Here is a 19,566-nt window from a genome sequence, read left to right on the forward strand (position 1 = left end):
TCTCCAGACTTCCCTGTTCAGCTGAATGCTACCCGATCCGATTGCCAGGAGCATCCTGCCACCCAAGGCTCTGTGTTTCTGCCACAGACCTTCAGTTGTACACACAGCTCTTCCAGGACTCTCAAAAAAAGATGCAGTGCCTCACAGAAGGTGCCGCAAATGCTCAGCCTGGGGTGGCCTGGAAGAAACTGATGTGTACTTCTGCCTCCTCCCTCTCCAAAGTGTCCTCTACAGAGACAATAGCTGACGGGTACTCTACCTTCTATTACTTTGCACTGTTCATTCAGGAAGGCCTCCTTATCTCTCCTTGCTGTTCTCTGGAAATCTGCATTCAGTTGGGTAAATCTTTCCTTTTTGCCTTTGCCTTTCGCTTTCCTTCTTTCCTCTGCTATTTGTAAAGCCTCATCAGAAAGCCACTTTGCTTTCTTGCATTTCTTTTTCTTTGGGATGGTGGTGATTGCTGCCTCCTGTACAATGTCACGAACCTTGGACTATAAGGAAGGCCGAGCGCCGAAGAATAGATTCTTTTGAACTATGGTGCTGGAGAAGACTCTTGAGAGTCCCTTGGACTGCAAGAAGATCAAATCAGTCAATCCTAAAAGAAATCAACCCTGACTGTTCCCTGGAAGGCCAGATAATGAAAAAGAAGCTCAAATACTTTGGCCACCAAATGAGAAGGGAGCACTCACTGGAAAAGACCCTGATGCTGGGAAAGATTGAAGGTCAAAGAAGACGGGGACGGCAAAGGATGAGATGGTTGGACAGTGTCATCGATGCAATGAACGTGAAACTGAGCAAACGTCAGAGGACAGCGGAAGACAGGAGGGCCTGGCGGGATCTAGTCCATGGGGTCGCGAAGAGTCGGACTCGACTGTGCGACTGAACAACAGCTCTACCTTCTGGCATGGCCAGAGGTGGGCATTTTATAACCTCTTGGCATGGGTTGCCAACACCTGGGGCTGCCTCGAGAGGCTTTTGCTTCCACTTGCCAGGTGGCTTCCGAGGAGTGTGGGCCTATGTGCCTCGGCGGCTCTGACGGCCTGGCCTTTTTGGGAGGGGGTGAGGGTGGGGACACTGCCCTCGCTGTTGTTGGGCGACTTGGAAGGAAGGGAAAAGCCCTTCTCTTGCTGAGACTACTGCCTCGCCTGCTGTCGCTGGCTTCCAGTGGGCACCCTGTTGGGAAGCTGCTCTTATGGCTGGTGGAATGATGAAGTCTGGCCTCATGGCTGCAACCTCCTGAAAGGGAGGCCTGCTCACCCCAAATGGTAGCTCACCGCATGCACCTCCCACAAACCTGGGTGGCTGTCTGGGATTCGGTTGGCCTCCCTCCCCTGGACACAGACCTGGGGGTGGGGTATTCTACCTCACACACTAACTGGCCCAACATCCATCCTGCACTGCCTGTCATGCATGGTGCAGTCTTACCAGTTTCTTTGGTGTCCTGCACGGGGTAGAGAGCAGTCACCTGAAACCTCTCCTTGCTCTCCTCTCACTCTGCGTGGGCACCTTTAAAGCCTTGGAGGGCGGGGGCCTCTCCTCCTTCCACCTCTGGTGTCTCGTGCAGAGCCTTGGCCTGCTCTCCTCATGGGGCCACTCTCACCGCCCTCGGAGTGTTCCGTGCAGCTCTCCTCATGCTGCCATTGGGGAGCTCTGCGTGGGTGCCCCTATGCCTCTCCTTCTTCCACCTCTGGTGTCTCGTGCAGAGCCTTGGCCTGCTCTCCTCATGGGGCCACTCTCACCGCCCTCGGAGTGTTCCGTGCAGCTCTCCTCATGCTGCCATTGGGGAGCTCTGCGTGGGTGCCCCTATGCCTCTCCTTCTTCCACCTCTGGTGTCTCGTGCAGCGAGGAATCAGCAACCCAGAGCCTCAGGCTGCTCTCCTCATGGAGCCACTCCCACCGCCCTCGGAGGGCTCTGCACGACCTGTTTCATGCCGCCTGAAGCCTCGGGCGACGGAAGTCAGTATTCTCTGGTGTCATGCACAACAACGGGGCTGCAAACCGGAGCTCTGGGCTGTTCCCCTCACATGGCCAGTCTCGCCTGCCATTGGGGTGGCTCTGTGCCTCGGGTGGAGAAGGCCTCCCTCCCTCCCTCCTTCCCTCTCTCCCTCCCTCCCTTCCTCAGTGTCCAGCCCAGACCCCCAGGTTGCTCTCCCTGCGCGGCCCTGAAGGACATGGGGGTCTCCGCACTGTTGATGGAGTCCAATTGTCTCTTGCTGTCACAGTTAAAAGAGTAGGGGTGACTCTGGCTTAGTTGCTGAAGAAGCAAGCTCATGCAGCTGCAAAAGGAAAAAAAAAAGGCATTCAACAACTCCACTTAGCTGAGAAGATGGCTCCTTTCCATAATTTGGCTGACCTGATTGTGTGGCTCCAGGCTAGACTACAGGGGTATGCCCTTAAAAAAAACACTCAGAAACTCCAGCTGGTACAAAATGCAGCAGCCTAGCTACTTACTAGTTAATAAGCAGAATGTGTGTATTACTTCCACCCTGCAGCCATTCCACTGAATGCAAATCAGGTACTGGGTTACATTCAAAGCAGTCACTCTCGCCACCAAAAAACTTAATGGCATTGGATTTGTGTACCTGCAGGACCACCGCTCCTGCTCTGCTTCACAGCCTCACACAGCGAAAAGAGTTCTGCAAACAGGTAAAATGGTGCATGAACAGGCAGTTGCCATTCTCTGTGGTGGCTCTCTGAGGCTGCCCTGCCTGAGGTTGTTAGAAAGGCACCCCACGTTTCTTCATTTCACAAAATGCACAAAACAGAACTATTCAGGAGCGCATTCTTGTAGAGGAGTAGAGCTGTATCAACTTGGGACATAACCTCTGTTAGGAAGAGTTTTTCCCTCCAGTCTTTCAATCCCAGCTCCACCATAATAGGTTGTTTTACTAGGCATCTATGCCGCTACACGTAAAAGTTACCTTATTTTGTAACTGACTTACCAATTGCCCAAATACTTCCACTGTACTTGTAATCTGCTTTGAGGCCCAGTGGAAAAGGCAGACTATAAAAATAAAATAAATGAACAAAACAAGCTTGCAAAGCATATGTAATATTGGAAGTGACACTGGCTTGAATGTCACCCATCCACAATCCCAAACATCGGTTGGCTTGTTGAAGTAATTGTTGGTCTACTTGAAGGCCAAAGGCTTCAGAAGCTCCTCAACGGGACATAAACTTAGTGGATCCACAATTAATGGTGGATGGATTAAAATCTGAAGTTCTATCCAATTGTTTGAAGTCCGATGCCTCTGGCTCTTCTCGCTGTTCAGCTGAAGATGCTGAAGAATCCTGATGAGCCACGGCTTGCTAATGAGCTGCTGTCAAAGGCACCACACTGGATCTGAGGATGTGAAGTTCAGACTCAGAGTTGACATAGATAGCAGTCAAGACAAAATGGAAGTCAACAGTGGTTGAGCCAATCATGGCTGAACTGGAGGACAAACCAATAAAGATGGCAGGGGTGAAAATGGTACATTAGGAAGCAACACCCACCGAAATGGAACAGGAATCGGAGGAAATGATGTTGTACATACCTCTTGATAGTAAGAGGCCATCTGTCCTAATAACAAGAGACTGGCTACTGGTATCAGACACTGCTCTCTCTCTCTCATGAGGAATCCTGATGTTCCCTCTAAGCTTTGGATTGTTGTGAGCAAGCCTTCACTTGACTATTGCATAATTCTTCCTCATTATAATACAAATTTATGTCTTCACATGTTTTCATGTGAGGTTTTTAAAACTTCCCTTAACCTTAAAAATAGGATTTTTCTGCAAACATGAAGTTTCCCCAGTTTTGCAGAAAAATGTCCCCTCTCCTTAAGTGCTCACATTGTATATATTATTTTTATCCGTACACAGCAGTCAAGTTCAGAATTAGATATATTATTTTGTATTTATTCATTTTTATGTATGTATGCATTTAATACGGTAATAATTTATCAGTCTTGCAACCTTTGAAAGACTCGACAATATAAACTTGTGTGTACATGCGCTGTACTAATTCTTTATTGAAACAAAAAAAAAATCAAAAGTTGTGGCAGCTAGTTCAAGGATTTTTTTTTAATGATCTAAGCTTTAGTCAGTACTTTCTAACCAGGGGGAAAGCCTCTACATTGCAGTGGTTTCTCCTGCTCCTCCTCCTGCCCTGGGAAGAAAGACTGGGTGAGCAAGAAACTTAAGCTTCCTTTTTTAATATGAAGATTTCAGTGTTTAGATTGTTTTCTGGGACATAAACTAAATAAAGGCAGGGCAATAGTACTTAATATTCTAGACTGAACTCAAAATGACCCAGATCCCATTGTGGCAATACAGTTTTATTTAATTTCAGGTGCAAAACATGAGAGGGTGAAGCATTGTCAAAATTAGAATCTCTGATTGCCCTCATATGTTTATGATCAAATAATCTTTACAACAGACTACTTTTGGGAACAGAGTGCTCTCTTTTGTTACTGCGAAAAATTGAGGGGTTGCAAATGAAAGCATAAAGGAGCCTCTTTATTCATGTCTTCAAGTCTTTGTTTCATCCCAACTCTTTTGGATTTACCATTTTTATTTTTTAAAGAAAACTCCATATTTCTAGAGCTTCACTTATTACTATATATTTTGTTGTCATTTGGTAGGAGCTGCAATCTGTCTATAAAATATACTTAGCATGGTTGGTGCTTAAGATGGTTGCAGTCAAATCTGGTGAGCAGTACCGGTAGTTGTTGTTCAGTCGCACAGTCGAGTCTGACTCTTCGCGACCCCATGGACCAGGTCACGCCAGGCCCTCCTGTCTTCCGCCGTCCTCTGAAGTTGGCTCAATTTCATGTTCGTTGCATCTATGACACTGTCTAACCATCTCACCCTTTGCCGTCCCCGTCTTCTTTGACCTTCAATCTTTCCCAGCATCAGGGTCTTCTCCTCCAGTGAGTGCTCCCTTCTCATTTGGTGGCCAAAGTATTTGAGCTTCAGTTTCATTATCTGGCCTTCCAGGGAACAGTCAGGGTTGATTTCTTTGAGGATTGACTGATTTGTTCTTCTTGCAGTCCAAGGGACTCTCAAGAGTCTCCTCCAGCACCATAGTTCAAAAGAATCTATTCTTCGGCGCTCGGCCTTCCTTATAGTCCAACTCTCGCAGCCATACATGACTACTGGGAATACCATTGCTTTGACCATGCGGACTTTTGTTGGCAGGGTGATGTCTCTACTTTTTATCATGCAGTTTAGGTTCGCCATTGCTTTCCTCCCAAGGAGCAGGCGTCTTTTAATTTCATGGCTGCTGTCACTGTCTGCGGTGATCTGGGAACGTGAAGTCTGTCCCAGGAACGTGAAGTCTGTCACTACTTCCACAACTTCCCCTTCTATTTGCCAAGGAGTGATGGGGCCTGATGCCATGATCTTAGTTTTTTTGATGTTGAGCTTCAAGCCCACTTTTGCGCTCTCCTCTTTTACCCTGAGCAAGAGGCTCTTGAGGTCCTCTTCACTTTCTGCCATTAGAGTGGTATCGTCTGCATATCTGAGGTTGTTGATCTTTTCCCCAGCAATCTTAATTCCCGCTTGTGATTCATCCAGGCCAGCATTTCACAGTTAACGTGACACAGATTTACTTGGCAACCAGAAGCCTTTTAAAGGTGCTTGCCTTAATGAAACAAGATTTACTGTCTCAGAAATGTGTGGCCAACTAATCAAAGCCAAACATAGCCAGATATGCTGATTTTGTGATTATTCTTGAGATGAATCTGTGTGATTAGACTGTTAAACTATGTTATAACAAGGTAAAAACAAGCAACAACATTGCTTAGCATCATGCAAGGCTGTATCATTCTGTATAATGCGTGTACATCAGAACCTTCAATGAAAAAAAGCTGTCTTGGTATTTGTCATTAGCCTGCCTATCGATGCTTTGCAAGACCTCTTATTGGGAGTAAATAATCTGCTTACAAATGGAGGATTTAAGTAAAGTTTAAAGAAGAAACAGTTTTTCATGTTTTTACCAAAATACAATTTCTTTCAAATAATAAAAATTCTGCATACATGAGGAATATTTTTGAGGCACTAAAATTTGGTTAAGAAAATAACAGATCTTCCCCCCCGTTTTACTAATGTCATGGCTATTCCTCAATAACTGGTTTACAGCAAAGGTACTAGAAAGGTATTAGAGATACCTATTTCTTTATTTAACCATTAAGCAAATACACAGTTGCATAAAAAGACCCTAAAATATATTGATGAGAATGGAGGAACAAATCCCACTTGTCTAGTAAGATCTAAGTAAGACACACAATCATAATTCTTAAACAACTGAACAGCCCTTGAAATTCCCATGGGCATGCCCAGGAGAGATTCTTGCTCTTGCCGCACACAGCCCCAGCTGCCATGAGGCTCACCACCTTCCCCTCCCTCTGCTCCACGTTTCACCTGTGGGTCATACAGAACAACAGAATGGCAGGAGCTGAAGGCCACCAGTTAGGAGCAGAGGTTCCTTGCTGCGGTGGGAGGGTGGATTCGCAGAAGAGGCTTGCTGTGGCCGATCTGTTTGCTGGAACATTTTTTGGTGTTCTGGAAGCGAGGAAGTGTCTCCAGACTGTGCCCTGGCCTGGGGAGGGTCTGCTGCACTCAGTGCCCTGCCTTCCCCTCCGGGGTGTTTTCCAACCTGGCAAGGAGGGTGGGAGAGAATCTGGGGAAAGGGAAGTGGGAGAGCAAAGGGCCTCCCTTCCCCCTCGGCTGGACGTTGGCCATGGACCCAGGACATATACACAGCATGCTTGGCAATCTGCATGGAACCCCAGGGCTCCCCTTGGTGCTTGCCGTTGTCATGCCTGGGGGGGGGGGCAGAGGAAGTGGTGGAACTCCCCCCTGGGGGAGGGGGAGGGAGGCCAGTGAGAGATGTCTGTGAAAACCCCTAGTATTCAGCTGAGCACACAGGGAAGCCCTGGCTTCCTTCCTTTCCCGGAAACTGCAGCGACTCACCCTCCTCTTTGCAGCCAAGTCCCCTTTGCGGGACTGCGAGCTGAGGCCAGATGCTTCCAGTTGCAGGCCAGCACCATACGACATTACAATTTATTACTATACAAGGAGCGGAGGAGACCGGGGGGGGGGGGGAACGTTCCCAAAGGGGGGAAGCTTCCCAATGTGTCTGGGTGGCTGCCCAGTGAGGAAAAAAGGAGGCCCTGCGGCACAAAAGGCTCAGTAAAGCCGAATCAAGCAAAGTTTCAGGGCCAGTGTAAGAACTGAGAAATGCCTCCCGAGAGCGCCATGTCCCTACTCAAGCCCCACCTGGCTGGACTTTATCCGCCCTGTGCTGAGGCAAAAATCTCTGCACAAAGGGCTAAAAATCTCATGCGCTCTAGCTGTCAGGTTGCCCTGTCACGGTGTTGGAAGGAGAGGGGGGATTTTATCTCCCTCCTGTTCTCAGCGCTTCTCTGCCTAGCGCTCCCGCTATCTGCACATTGGCCTTGAAGATGCTTTTCTGTACTTCCCCAGGCCTGGGAACTGTAACTGCTTTGGGCACAAAACTGCTTCCTTGCTGGCAGGGCCCAAAGCGCGAAAGAGAAAACTTCGTGGGGGGTGGGTGGGTGGCAGTTTGAATATGCTATAAGTTAGTAGCCATCTTATTATAAGGCATTCTTAACACAGGCTGTATACGTGTACTTTAGTTCTGTGTTACCATAATAAGCACTTATCTTCTGAAGAAGCCTGGGTGTGTGGACTACCTGCCTAAAGTTCCTGACACTAGCACAGCTTAGCAGTAACACTGGTGAGGGGATGAGGATTTAGATTGGGAGGACATGAAGGATTAGTTGGGATTCAACAACAAAGGGAGCTGAAGTTGGGACCATGTGTAGTAACCTAGAAAGACAGTTCAGGCTACAAACCCATGACTGCGGTTTTGTGGTATTTAAATTGCTGCTTCTTTGTGGTCAGAAACTGATATAGCTCTTTCTATTTTGACAGTTTGGGGGCTAATCATTGCATACTGTCCTTATGGGAGGACTTCCAACTTTAGAAATATGGAGACTAGAATTACAGAATGGGTAGCCAATGATGCTGAGGCATCTTCCATACTCTCCAAGACCATAAGAGCCGTCTCCCAAAGAGTGGAGTCTAAACTGGGGACTTTGTTTTTCCTTACTTGTTCTGTGGATTTCTAGCAGTGGATGCACAGATCGAGTTTGCTTCACTCATCCAGGCAAAATAAACAGCATTGTTGACTCACTGATGACTTCTGAAGAGGGCCTTCAGGCGCACAGGCATCTGGGCACCCCAATGACGAAATTCCTGTCTTTTTAAAAACTGCCTTAAGCCACAGCTGACTGATGGCAACCCCTTCGTGGGGTTTTCAAGACAAGAGAAGTTTAGAGGCGGCCCTCGCCTGCCTCTGCGTGGTGACCCTGGACTTCCTTGGTGGTCTCCCATCCAGATACTAGCCAGGGCCCACCCTGCTTAGCTTCTGAGATCTGATAAAATTGGGCTAGCTTGGGCTATCCAGGTCAGGTCTAGTTACCTATCGACGACAAATTAAAACTATATACAGAAAACATTAAGTAGTAAGTACACCCAGAAGCTGTGGTGGCTCAAGTGGTTAAGACGCTGAACTGCAGGCTGCGGAAGGTCAGTAGTTCAGCAGTTCGAGACCTGAGTGTGCCGCATGACTGAGTGAGCTCCCGTCTCTAGTTCCAGCTCCTGCCAACCCAGCCGTTCGAAAGCAAGAAATTGCAAGTAGATAAATAGGTACCGCTCCGGTGGGAAGGCAACAGCGTTCCGTGCGCCTTGGTGTTTAGTCATGCCGGCCACATGACCACGGAAACGTCTTCAGACAGCGCTGGCTCTTCGGCTTTGAAACGGAGAAGAGCGCCGCAACCCTAGAGTCGGACTCGACTGGCTTTCGAGCAAGGGAACCTTTACCTTGCACACAGAAGAGGATAGCAGTTGTCTGACAAAGTTCTCAAATGATGCAGACACTGTGGCAAATGTAACAGAACTAAGCAGAAAGGTGTAGCATCACTGACTTGGATATGCACAGTCAAAGCTGCATTTATGAGGGGAGGAGGTTTCATGCCTAAACGCTCTCGCTCTAAAAGTTTTCAAATTGATTCTCTAAGCAGGGAAAAACTCAGCAGTGTGTGATGCACAGAGACCATGAGAAAGTAACTTACAACTCCAAATTCTATCACATTGAATGTTACTTACCTTTCTGATGGTTTAGAGCAAATGGCTGAAAGTTTTTAGCGTACTGCAGTGCTTCCCTCTGGTTTGCAGTTCCGTCCATTAATAAACTAATAAAATATAGCCTGTGCAGTTTAAATTCTAAAGAGCTATTCTGTGCCATCAGCATTTCTCTGTTTGAAACAGCCCACCTAGGAGACATTGGAACAAAATAAAAGAAAATTTGGTTCACCTTAATGGGGTAGTAGTTTATCATTTCAACATTTTCCTCAAGTTTTTATGGAAGAACATCCAATTTTCTGTGCTTACTTATGAACCTTAACATGCAGCCATAGAGCCACCCCAGAGGTGCAACAAAATCAACTCCTGTTCAACCAATCACCACTCCTCCGGGGACTGTGCCAGCAGAACTTCCAGATTAGTATTTCACTCTGAAACCAGCTTTGAAATCTGAAGATTATTTCACAGGAACTGTGGCCAAACAGCAACAGGCAGTTATCTGAAACCAAGCCAAAGTTCCAGGGAAACCCCTTTGGTTCAACTTCTCTCTTGCCATAAAACAGGCCTATGAACAGCCAGTCCCCTGGACATCTCTAGAAAATAAAAATGGCCACCAGGTAACCATTGATGCACCAAAATTACTTGCATTGTGGTCAAACGGGCTAGTAGCTTTTGTAAACTTATTTCACATTTACTGGGTCACATGATGGATCATTGGCCTTGATAGTAACCTGCAATTTAACAATTGAAATCTTCCCTCTTAAACTGATTCATGCAATCTGTTCCAATAAAGCAGAGCACAGGAAACTAGTATTTTAAAAATGCCAGTGTTATTAAGCCTAACAGCTTGCTCTGCAATCCTGAACAGAAACGCTGAAAGTAAGCAACACTAATTTCCATGGAAGATACATGGACTCAGGTAATACCTTTCAGTGATATCTAGGGCTACATCTCTAAGCACATGTTTATGCTTAGAAATGTACTGATCAGTGATGGAATTTGCACACTAACAATTCCTACTTGGTTTTTTTCCTTAACATTCAAGACCCGACAAAAGATTTCCAAGAATGCATTTCTGTAATGGCTTGATTTCAATGTTATCCATCATAAAGATGCAAATTCCATTCATCATTTCACATCTATTCATTAGCCTGGAAACTAAGACAAGCTAATAGCAAGGAAATTAAGAAGAATTTTGTATAACAGAAAGAAAAACAAACTAAAAAAGAGATACATCTTTGACTTAGAACTAGAAATAGGTTGTAATCTGGTGAAGGAATTCCATGGATAAGTTCACATAACAGAATCTGGGCATCAGATCTCCACAGGATCTCTTATCTAAAGCTCAATTCCTGAAATGGACGGGCATACCGGATACCCAGCTCCAGCATCATTCCAGTGCATTCACCAACGTGATGGAACTCTAAATCTAGGACAGCCTAATCGCTGAATAGCCTGTGCCAATTCAAAACAAGGATAGAAAGATGATCTAAAAAGGTATCAAGGGCATGTCACCACTCATGTAAAACCTAAGCAGGCCTACATTCAACTAGCGTAGCAATTCCTTCTTGGGACATTTATATTGAAATTGGTTTTTTAAATCAAACAATGGTTTGCTTACAAGCAGATGCACAGATCAAACCATCAAAGTGGTTAAATTAAAGGCAGACCAGGACTTTGTCTATCAAGCTACAGTACAATTGAACAGCTATTGAACAACTAACACATTTGTTATTACATCCAAACATCCAAGATACGGAAAGCAAAAATATTAAGACACCACAAAACAAAACAGCCTCTAAAACAACCGTAATTAGGGCTGTGTAAAATGAGTTCCATTTGGATTCCTGAATACTTGTAACTTTGCAAGCTAAAAGCTGCAAGACAATGGACTTTAAAGCCCAGTATGGTAGAATGTAGACAACTTTCATGTTTAGTTACAATAACATGAATGGGCCAGCTCAGACTCAAAGGCTTGAGGAATACTGCCCAGCTAAAACATCATGTTTTACTTTTACTAGCAGTCACAATAGTGATGAAGAAAATGTTGGTTAATGCCACCCTCAACAAATGTCCTTCAAAGTGATCTTTGAGGACATGCATCACTGTCCCTCATAGACTGGGCTATGAACAGGAAAATTGTTACAGCTCTAAAAGCTGTTAATTAATTGTACGTACTATACACCAAAATGAAGAACAGGAGCAGTTTTACCAAACGGAACTTTCCTTTTGCTGTAATGCATATGTTTGATAGCCAAAGTAGTTCCTCTAATTTGTGGAATGCCCAGATCAGACAGATATTTACCAAATTATGACTAGAACCAGAAGATGTGACTATACTCCTTAAACAAGTACAAGATGAAAAGTACATTTTACGTATAACATGTAGATGTTATGCCTTGACAGCCCCATCAAATCTGTATCATGTTACTAAGGATAACTGTCACGATAATCTGTTTCTAAATTTGCTGTTGGGGGGGGGGGGGAGATGCCTTCAATGAAGGAAAATAATGATATGACCCAGAAAATATGTGGCATTGCTCAAGACATTGGCTTGGATCCCACAATGCACAACTCGAAACCAAAAAGGACGTAGCACAGTTCCACTTGCACAGAATCTTGTACAACACTTTCCACATCCCCCCATATATTGCACAGTGCCTAGAAAACTGGTTGCACAAGATCTTGTGCCAGCAGAAACACAAGAGGGAATACAGTAAATCTGACTTGGCAGAAGTGGCTACTGCTGGGGTTTCTCAGAGACACAAGGAGATCATAATCTGAAAGCTCAAGTGAGCCGTCCTGCCTTGCCTTTCTGCTACCCAGCCCTCCTTAAAAAGTGTGTGATGCCAGACATACCCAACAAAGTTTCCTGAACTTTTACAAGACTATTATCCCTGAAAATTCTGCCACCATTTTGGTTGCCCTGCCAACAGGCGACCAGAAATGGTGGCCAAATTCGTACAAGAAATGAACATGCAAGAGTTTAGGAATGCATAGGTCGGGGGTTCAAGGAAACCACCACCACTTGGGGGGGGGGGTGCTATCCATTGCAATCTCCTACCTGAGGCAGCTGATTGTAGAGCCAGCCCTATGGAGGACACCATGTGTGTTTCAGCTACCTCAAAAGAACTGGTCAGTGCATGATGGAAAATGCCAGCTTCCTTGTGTTAACAGGTGGTGGTACAGCTTTCCATAGCCATGGAAAGACATCATGCTGGAGGATATTTTTAAGCAGCCTCAGCTGGTCAGTGGTACTGGACAAGGTGGGTGTTACTCAGATAATCTGTATGGTTTCCGACACCCAAACAAAATGCAGCACAGCAAGATGCACCTGTTTTTAAAAAATGCTGGGCATGTACTACTGCCTGTAATTCAAATTCCAAACCTGTTGCCTAACTATTTCCTTATACTTTATATCCAGGTGATTAATGTGTACGCTTTGCACCATCACATAATTTGGACATAATTAACTGTGTGCAACCTATATTTATGTTTGTCTAGTTGTTATTTACAATGTGTACTCTTTTATCTTGTACTTGCTTTAAAGTGCATGACTGTCTCCTATTTACTGTCATAACTGTGTAAGCATCAGTCCAATTTGAATATTCCACACACTAAATTATAGCCTGACCTCATCAGATCTCAGAAGCTAATCAGAGGGTGAGGCCTGCTTGGTACTTGTATGGGAGATCACTAAGGAATACCAGGGTCACTACGTAGAGGCAGGCAATGCCAACCACCTTGGTTCCTCTCTTGGCTTGAGAATCCCACAGGGCTGCCATAAGTCACCTGTGACTTGACAATACTTCCCACCACATCAAACATGCAACAGGCTTAACAACTAACCGGGATATTTAAAACAATACTTCAACCTGAAGCAATATTTTTGCCATAATTTTTGGTGTCACTCAGTCTTTTGTACATACAATCTCGGCGGACATTTCAAAGAGTTCAAAACAATGCTACCCAACACGAGCTCAAACCAGGGCTCTACCGCCTTTAAATTTTTTAACTTAAGACATTCTGGAAGTTGACTTCAATATTTAGGTACTTGGTTGACCTCAGATCAATGGACATTCCCAAAAGAGATCTTGGTTCTTTTTTTCTGTTGCCATACAATTCTAAGCCCATGTAAGACCTGGAATCTCAACACGATCAGATCACAATAGGAAGCAAACTGAACACTTATTCACTTGCAAGTCCCAACCTGAGGATTTCTTAAAGGAAATACTCCCAACATTCTTTAAGGTTTCCCAGACGGCTGAGCAACTCACTCTAGTGCTGGTCGCAAAACTTTAACTTTAAGTGCTTCCAATATTCGGTTAAGCTCCACAAATGGTTCTTTTTGACTTTGATCTATTGAAAGTCCAGACTCCTGAAAAACAAAACCACATTCACACAGCCATTAATCATTTTTATTGATGGACAAAAATATCTTAACATCAGTATCTTGCTAGAATATTTGAAGAAGGATTTATTTTGCTTCCCAGAAATGAGAAATTTCAGCTGTGATTACCTGACAAAGCTCTTCAGCTACGTCTAGCATGCCTTGTCGGAAAAAGTGTTCAACCATCACCTCGTTCAGAATTCGCTGGCTGTCAGCCTGCCAACATCCATCAATCCCCACACTGCTGATGTCAGAGTCAAAATTCTGTGAAGTATAAACCCAACAATTCAGGCTGGAGAAAAGAAGCCAATCTATATTTTTACTAGTGAGCAGTGCTCCCTCTAAGCTGTGAGATCTTGTGAACAAAAATTCTACTTTGTGAGCTACTGGCATTAAAGCTGTGAGTGAGTGATTTGGCTGCTGCATAAATTAGTTTGCTCTGGAGCCATCCTCCCTGAGCAAAGACAAACATCTGAGCTGGAGGCTAAAAACCTGTGAGCTTGCTCACACTCACTCAGCTTAGAGGGAACACTGCTAGTGAGGCAGGCTCTCAGCCCCTCCAGTTTCCAATCCCCTCACCCACCATCAGCTTCTCCTGTATGAAACACATCTTCAGAGCCACATAACAACAAGCGGAAGCCATTTGGTTTCTTAGCTGAACAAACTTTTTAGAATTCAAACCCAGGAAAGGCTACAAGCCATGGGAGGCTTTGAGAGTCTCACAGCAGTCTGTCGGCTGATGCTGCCATGGTTCGGGCTGTGTTCTCCATGCTCCCCCTCCTGCTCTACTAGAGCCAGTTTGGTGTAGTGGTGAAGTGTGCGGACTCTAATCTGGGAGAACCGGGTTTGATTCCCCACTCCTCCACTTGCAGCTGCTGATGTGACCTTCGGTCAGCCACAAGCTCTGGCACAGCTGTCCTTGAAAAAGAGCCGTTTGTGTCAGAGTTCTCTCAGCCCCACCCACCTCACAGGGTGTCTGTTGTGGGGAGGGGAAGGGAAAGGAGTTTGTAAGCCGCTCTGAGACTCCAAGTGAAGGGCGGGGTATAAATCCAATCTCTTCTTCTTCTTCTCTCCACTGTCTCCCCCCCCCCCTCGGAATGTGCACCAGGTTTCTTCCCATTATCTCTGCCGTAGCCTTGAAACCGTGCTCAGCCGCACCGCTTTTTCCCGCTGAGAGCCGGGGGGGGGGTTCTTTTGAGCGTGCTTGCTTGCTATTGCTTATTGGTCTGCGCCCATCAGGGGGACCTGTATGAACTGAGTATAACAGTTTGTCTTCCCACCTACACCCCCCATTCCTGACACAAAGCATGTCGTATGATGACCTGAGTAACTCTCTCAATAAACTGCACCTTCATTAAGGAAGGTTGTTGAGCTTGATTAAGTTGGGACTCTGATAGAGTGTCAGGAATCCCATTACTAACCTCTACCTGCCCCTGAAGAAGATGAGCCGAGAAGAGGAGCCGGTTGTGCCTGTGACTACAACGGAGCAGGTGCCAACCACTACGGCCTCTGTTCCCATCACCACTTTGGCGAATGCCCCGACGCCCCTCACCATGGCTTCGGGAGCGGAAAGCGGTGCGGAGAGATGGCTGCTCAGAAGCCCAAGCATCCCTTCCTGGGCTAACTTTTCTACGCGGACCCAAGAGTCATGGACGTTGACCCCGAAAACCTCGGGAGCCAGCAGATATGACTATAAACCTCCTTGACCCCCTAAGCAGTCGGGAGGTGGAGACCGATGGGTGGAAAGGTTCTCCCGAATGGAGGTTGTGCAAGCTAAGATGAGCCAAGAGCTGCAGGAAGCATTGATGGACATTCCCCGCCTGGTGGCTCAGGTGGTGCAGAATGAGCTATGCTTACGACCTCCCGCCCCGCCGGCGGGGCTGCCAGCGCAAGTATCTGTCCCTGCCCAAGTCCCAGCGCTTGCACCTGCCCCCGTGTCGGAGCCAAGAGACCCGCCAGCACCAGCACCTGTCCAGCTGGGGCTCGAGCACCCAAAGGAGCTTCTAGAGGCAATGTTCAATGGGACCCCAAGAAAGCTAGCGTTCTTCACGGTGCAGGTGCAGAAGTTCGTGCAGCACTGGGGCCATCTCTTCCCATCAGAAGAGGGAAGAGCAGAGGGTCGACTACATTGCCTCCAAGCTGAGAGAGGAGGCGGCCGACTGGTATGTGAGCCTGCATCAAACCCAAGGTCCTGAGTTACGCGAAGTGGAAGCGTTCATGTGGGCACTGCGGCTGCAATATGAGGACCCAATGGAGGAGGAGAGAGCCCAAAATCACCTCCGTACCCTGAGGCAAGGGAAGAGGTTGGTACGAGAGTACACGGAAGAATTCAAAAGGTATGCGGCAAAGATCCAGGGCTGGCCCAATGGGGTGCTTGCCTGGGTGTCAGAATTGGACCTATGGTTGTTTGGGGTCAGTCTGGATACTCACTGGTATTCTGATGTACATAGCTTAATGCCCTGCTTGCTTGCATATTATCCCAAAAGCTTTATCTTTGTATTCTCACACTGGATTTTTGTTCTCAGGCTGATTGTAACACCTGGTAGCTATGAATCAACTATTCTACAACGTCCTCCTCTGACATTCCCAGGATGAGGGGTAGTTGAAAAAGGCTTGGTTGTCTACTGTAGATAGTGCGCTTAGTACACTTTTATGAGAAACCTCCTCCACAATGGCCAGGATATTGTTTGCTTCTCATGATGTCTTTTGGCCTTGCAGAAAGTCTGTTAGATAAACATTCTCACAGTATTAATTGTACTTTATTAACCTGTCTCTGTCACATGTAACCATGACGTAGGAATGTGGGCTGCACCAAAGTTCTTGTAAGAGCTAAACTCGTGTTGGATTAAACCGTTTACTGAACCGTTGCCATGAATATTGCGTGATTAACAGATTGGAGTTGAATTATGAAAAATCAAAGGTATCAGTCATCCCCTATCCCCGAAAATCTCATATGTGGATTATTAATGGTAACAAACTTGAACAGGTTAAGCACTTCAAATATCTGGGCATTTATTTCCAATCCAATGCTACTTGGTCCTACCATCGTAAAATGGCTATTAATGTAGCTAAAGTTAGTGCTGCAGCAATTTCTCGCTTCTATTTTTCTACTCGAGGTAACCAGTATGTGCCAGCTGCACTTAAAGCCTTCAATGCTAAAACTGGAGCTCAGTTACTGTATGGGGTACCTCTCTGGATTGACTCAATGGACATTTCAGTTGAACGAGTCCACTCTACCTTTCTGCGAAAGATCATGGGGGTACCTATGTGTGTTCCATATGCTGCTTTGTGTTTGGAGTGCGGTCAGAACTTGCTGGCTACTAAAGCATGGATCCACACGATTAAATTTTGGTTACGAGTCCATTTTAACTCTGACCCCTTCAGTTATATGTACCAACTACTTTCGGAATCTGATAATTCCAGATGGCTATCTTACATCGAAGCCAAAATAAGTGCCCTGAATTTGTCCCTAGAATCCTTATATATGCTTTCTGAGTCTGAGGCCTTTTTAAAAATAAAATCTAGATTATTGGGATCAGAGCTACAAACTCTTTATAGCCTGGCTAACAGAACCTGTTCTCCCTTACATCTGGGGATTATTCCTAATGCAAATCTTCCAGCAGTATACCTCTACCAACTCATAGCTCCTAATTTGCGTAGAGCCATATCCTTGGCTAGATTTAATGTTCTTCCTTCAGCTATTTTATCTGGCAGATTCCAAGGGATTCCCTATCCTAGCAGGTGCTGTCCTTGTAGGAAGGATTGTGTTGAAACTGTTGCCCATGTTCTCTTCCAGTGCCCTCTCAGAACCTGTTCTTCCTTACATCTGGGGATTATTCCTAATGCAAATCTTCCAACAGTATACCTCTATCAACTCATAGCTCCTAATTTGCGTAGAGCCATATCCTTGGCTAGATTTAATGTTCTTCCTTCAGCTATTTTATCTGGCAGATTCCAAGGGATTCCCTATCCTAACAGGTGCTGTCCTTGTAGGAAGGATTGTGTTGAAACTGTTGCCCATGTTCTCTTCCAGTGCCCTCTCTATTTGGTGTCCCGTCGGGATCTTCTATATCCCATATTAGGCCATTTTTTTGAGTCCCCTGATGATTTTAAGCTTCTTTTCTTGCTCGATAACACAGACACAGAAATAACTGAAATAACAGCAAAGTTTCTCTGCAGTGCCATGGCCCTACGGCCTGATAAATGATATGATAAATTAGGTTTTTTCTTTATGGCGATACTCTGTGATGTTACTCGGCAATTTTAATTTGACTCTGTGTGTATTCAGATTACTGTATTTTTATTTATATGCCAATAAAAGGCTTTGGATTGGATTGGAGCGAAAGAGTTAACAGCGACCCGAACATTACTGTCAAAGCCTTTGATTCACATGCAACTTTCCTGATTGCTAATAAAATCCATAAACGGACTTATCACGTCTGAGAGTTACTGCAGAGTCTTACGCTGGGGCTGCACCCTGAGATCTGAAAGACGATCCTCTGCAACACGCACCTGGTCTCTCTGAATGCATGGATCCGAGAAGCTGCGGATGCCAAGACCCCGATCTAGATGATCAAAATTGACAGTACGATTGGCCACCCCGATCTAGATTATCAAAATTGACAGTACGATTGGCCCCGGCAGCTAAGAGAAAGACTCCCAAACCCCAGGAGGGGATATGGGAACAACACCTGCGTCAAGAGCTGTGCCTACAGTGTGGAGAATTTGTCCATTATGCTGCGTCCTGCCCGGGTGGCGCCCCCCCTCCAGCAGGAGGGAAAGAGCCTGAAAAGAAGCACCAAGACCCCCTGTCGAAGAAGAGCTCCGCAAAGCCCAGGTTCCAGAAGGCTCTGCAGTTTGCTGTCCAGGAGGGCGAGCCCACCTCCAGCACTGGGGAGGAGGATGAGCCAGCAGGAAACGGCCGGGGCCTGCTGTAAAAGGCGCAGTATAGCAGGTCTGAGAGCAATTGGCGCCGCGAACAGTGAGCAACTCCCCTCCCCTCTTTTTTGTGACTGTGACTCTGTTAAACCCTGAGTTGGGGACCCACATGAGGATGAAGGCTTTGATTGACTCAGGGTGCGCTAGAGACTTAATCAACCCGCTGGTAACGGGGCTGGGGGTTCAGGTTGAGAGGCTGCCAGAGCCCATCGTGTTTCCTCAGATGGACGGCTTGACATGAAAGAGCTGTGTAAATTCCAGATCTTCCCCTTACGAATAGGCGCGGGGGGCCACTGGGAACACCGACCCTTTGTGATCACCCCGATTACCTGATTCCCCTTGGTCTTGGGGAGTCCCTGGCTGCATAGCCATGACCCCTACATTCTATGGGATGAGGGGAGAGTCCAATTCATTGCTCCCAAGTGTAAGAGTCATGGCTGGGACTCTGGATGGGGTCAACCACTCCCGATGAACCAGTGCGAGCCTGCTTGGCACAGGAGGAGCTATCAGTCACTCCCCCCAGTATAGGGACTTAGCTCGGGTGTTCGAGGAAGAGGAGGCTGATGAGCTGCCCCCCCCATCAAAACTCAGACTGTGCTATAGAATTGCTCCCGGGCCATAAACTACCGAAAGGAAAGTTATATGCAATGAGCCCCGGTGAGGAGGAGGAGCTGTGGAAGTTCATTGATAAAAACCTGGCTTGAAGTTTCATTCGACCTGCCTCTTCTCCTTTTGCAGCCCCTGTCCTGTTTCGGAAAAAGTACGGGGGGCTTGAGGCTGTGCACAGACTATAGGGGGTTGAACGCAGTGTCAGCCACCCTTGCCATTGATCAAAGACCTGCTGGTGGAGGTGGCTAAGGTGAAGATGTTCACCAAACCTGACTTGCGAGATGCGTACTTTCAAGTGCGTATCAAAGAGGGGGATGAATATAAGACTGCACTTAACACTCCCCAGGCCAGTTTGAGTACCTGGTCATGCCGTTCAGGCTACAAGGGCCCCCTGGTGTATTTATGAATTTGATCAATGAAGTGTTGCACAAGCACCTATTCCGGGGGGGGGGGGGGGGCTGGTTTTTCTGGGTGAATTT

The 19,566-nt window shown here is 46.3% G+C and overlaps 1 protein-coding gene across 2 annotated transcripts in view; it reads right to left on the reverse strand.

Moving 5' to 3' along the window:
* The window catches only part of RMND5A (required for meiotic nuclear division 5 homolog A), a 61,810-nt gene that overhangs the window by 18,690 nt on the left and 23,554 nt on the right, over positions 1–19,566 (reverse strand). For both annotated transcript variants that reach the window (XM_015406949.1, XM_015406950.1), the window contains exons 3-5: positions 13,670–13,804; positions 13,428–13,528; positions 9,175–9,341 (exon numbers count right to left, since the gene is read on the reverse strand). In XM_015406949.1, coding sequence (XP_015262435.1) covers positions 9,175–9,341; positions 13,428–13,528; positions 13,670–13,804 — 403 coding nt within the window. The remainder of the gene's footprint in view (positions 1–9,174; positions 9,342–13,427; positions 13,529–13,669; positions 13,805–19,566) is intronic.

The sequence above is a fragment of the Gekko japonicus genome, unplaced genomic scaffold, assembly GCF_001447785.1.
Source record: "Gekko japonicus isolate JY-2015 unplaced genomic scaffold, Gekko_japonicus_V1.1 scaffold1469, whole genome shotgun sequence".
NCBI lineage: Eukaryota > Metazoa > Chordata > Lepidosauria > Squamata > Gekkonidae > Gekko > Gekko japonicus.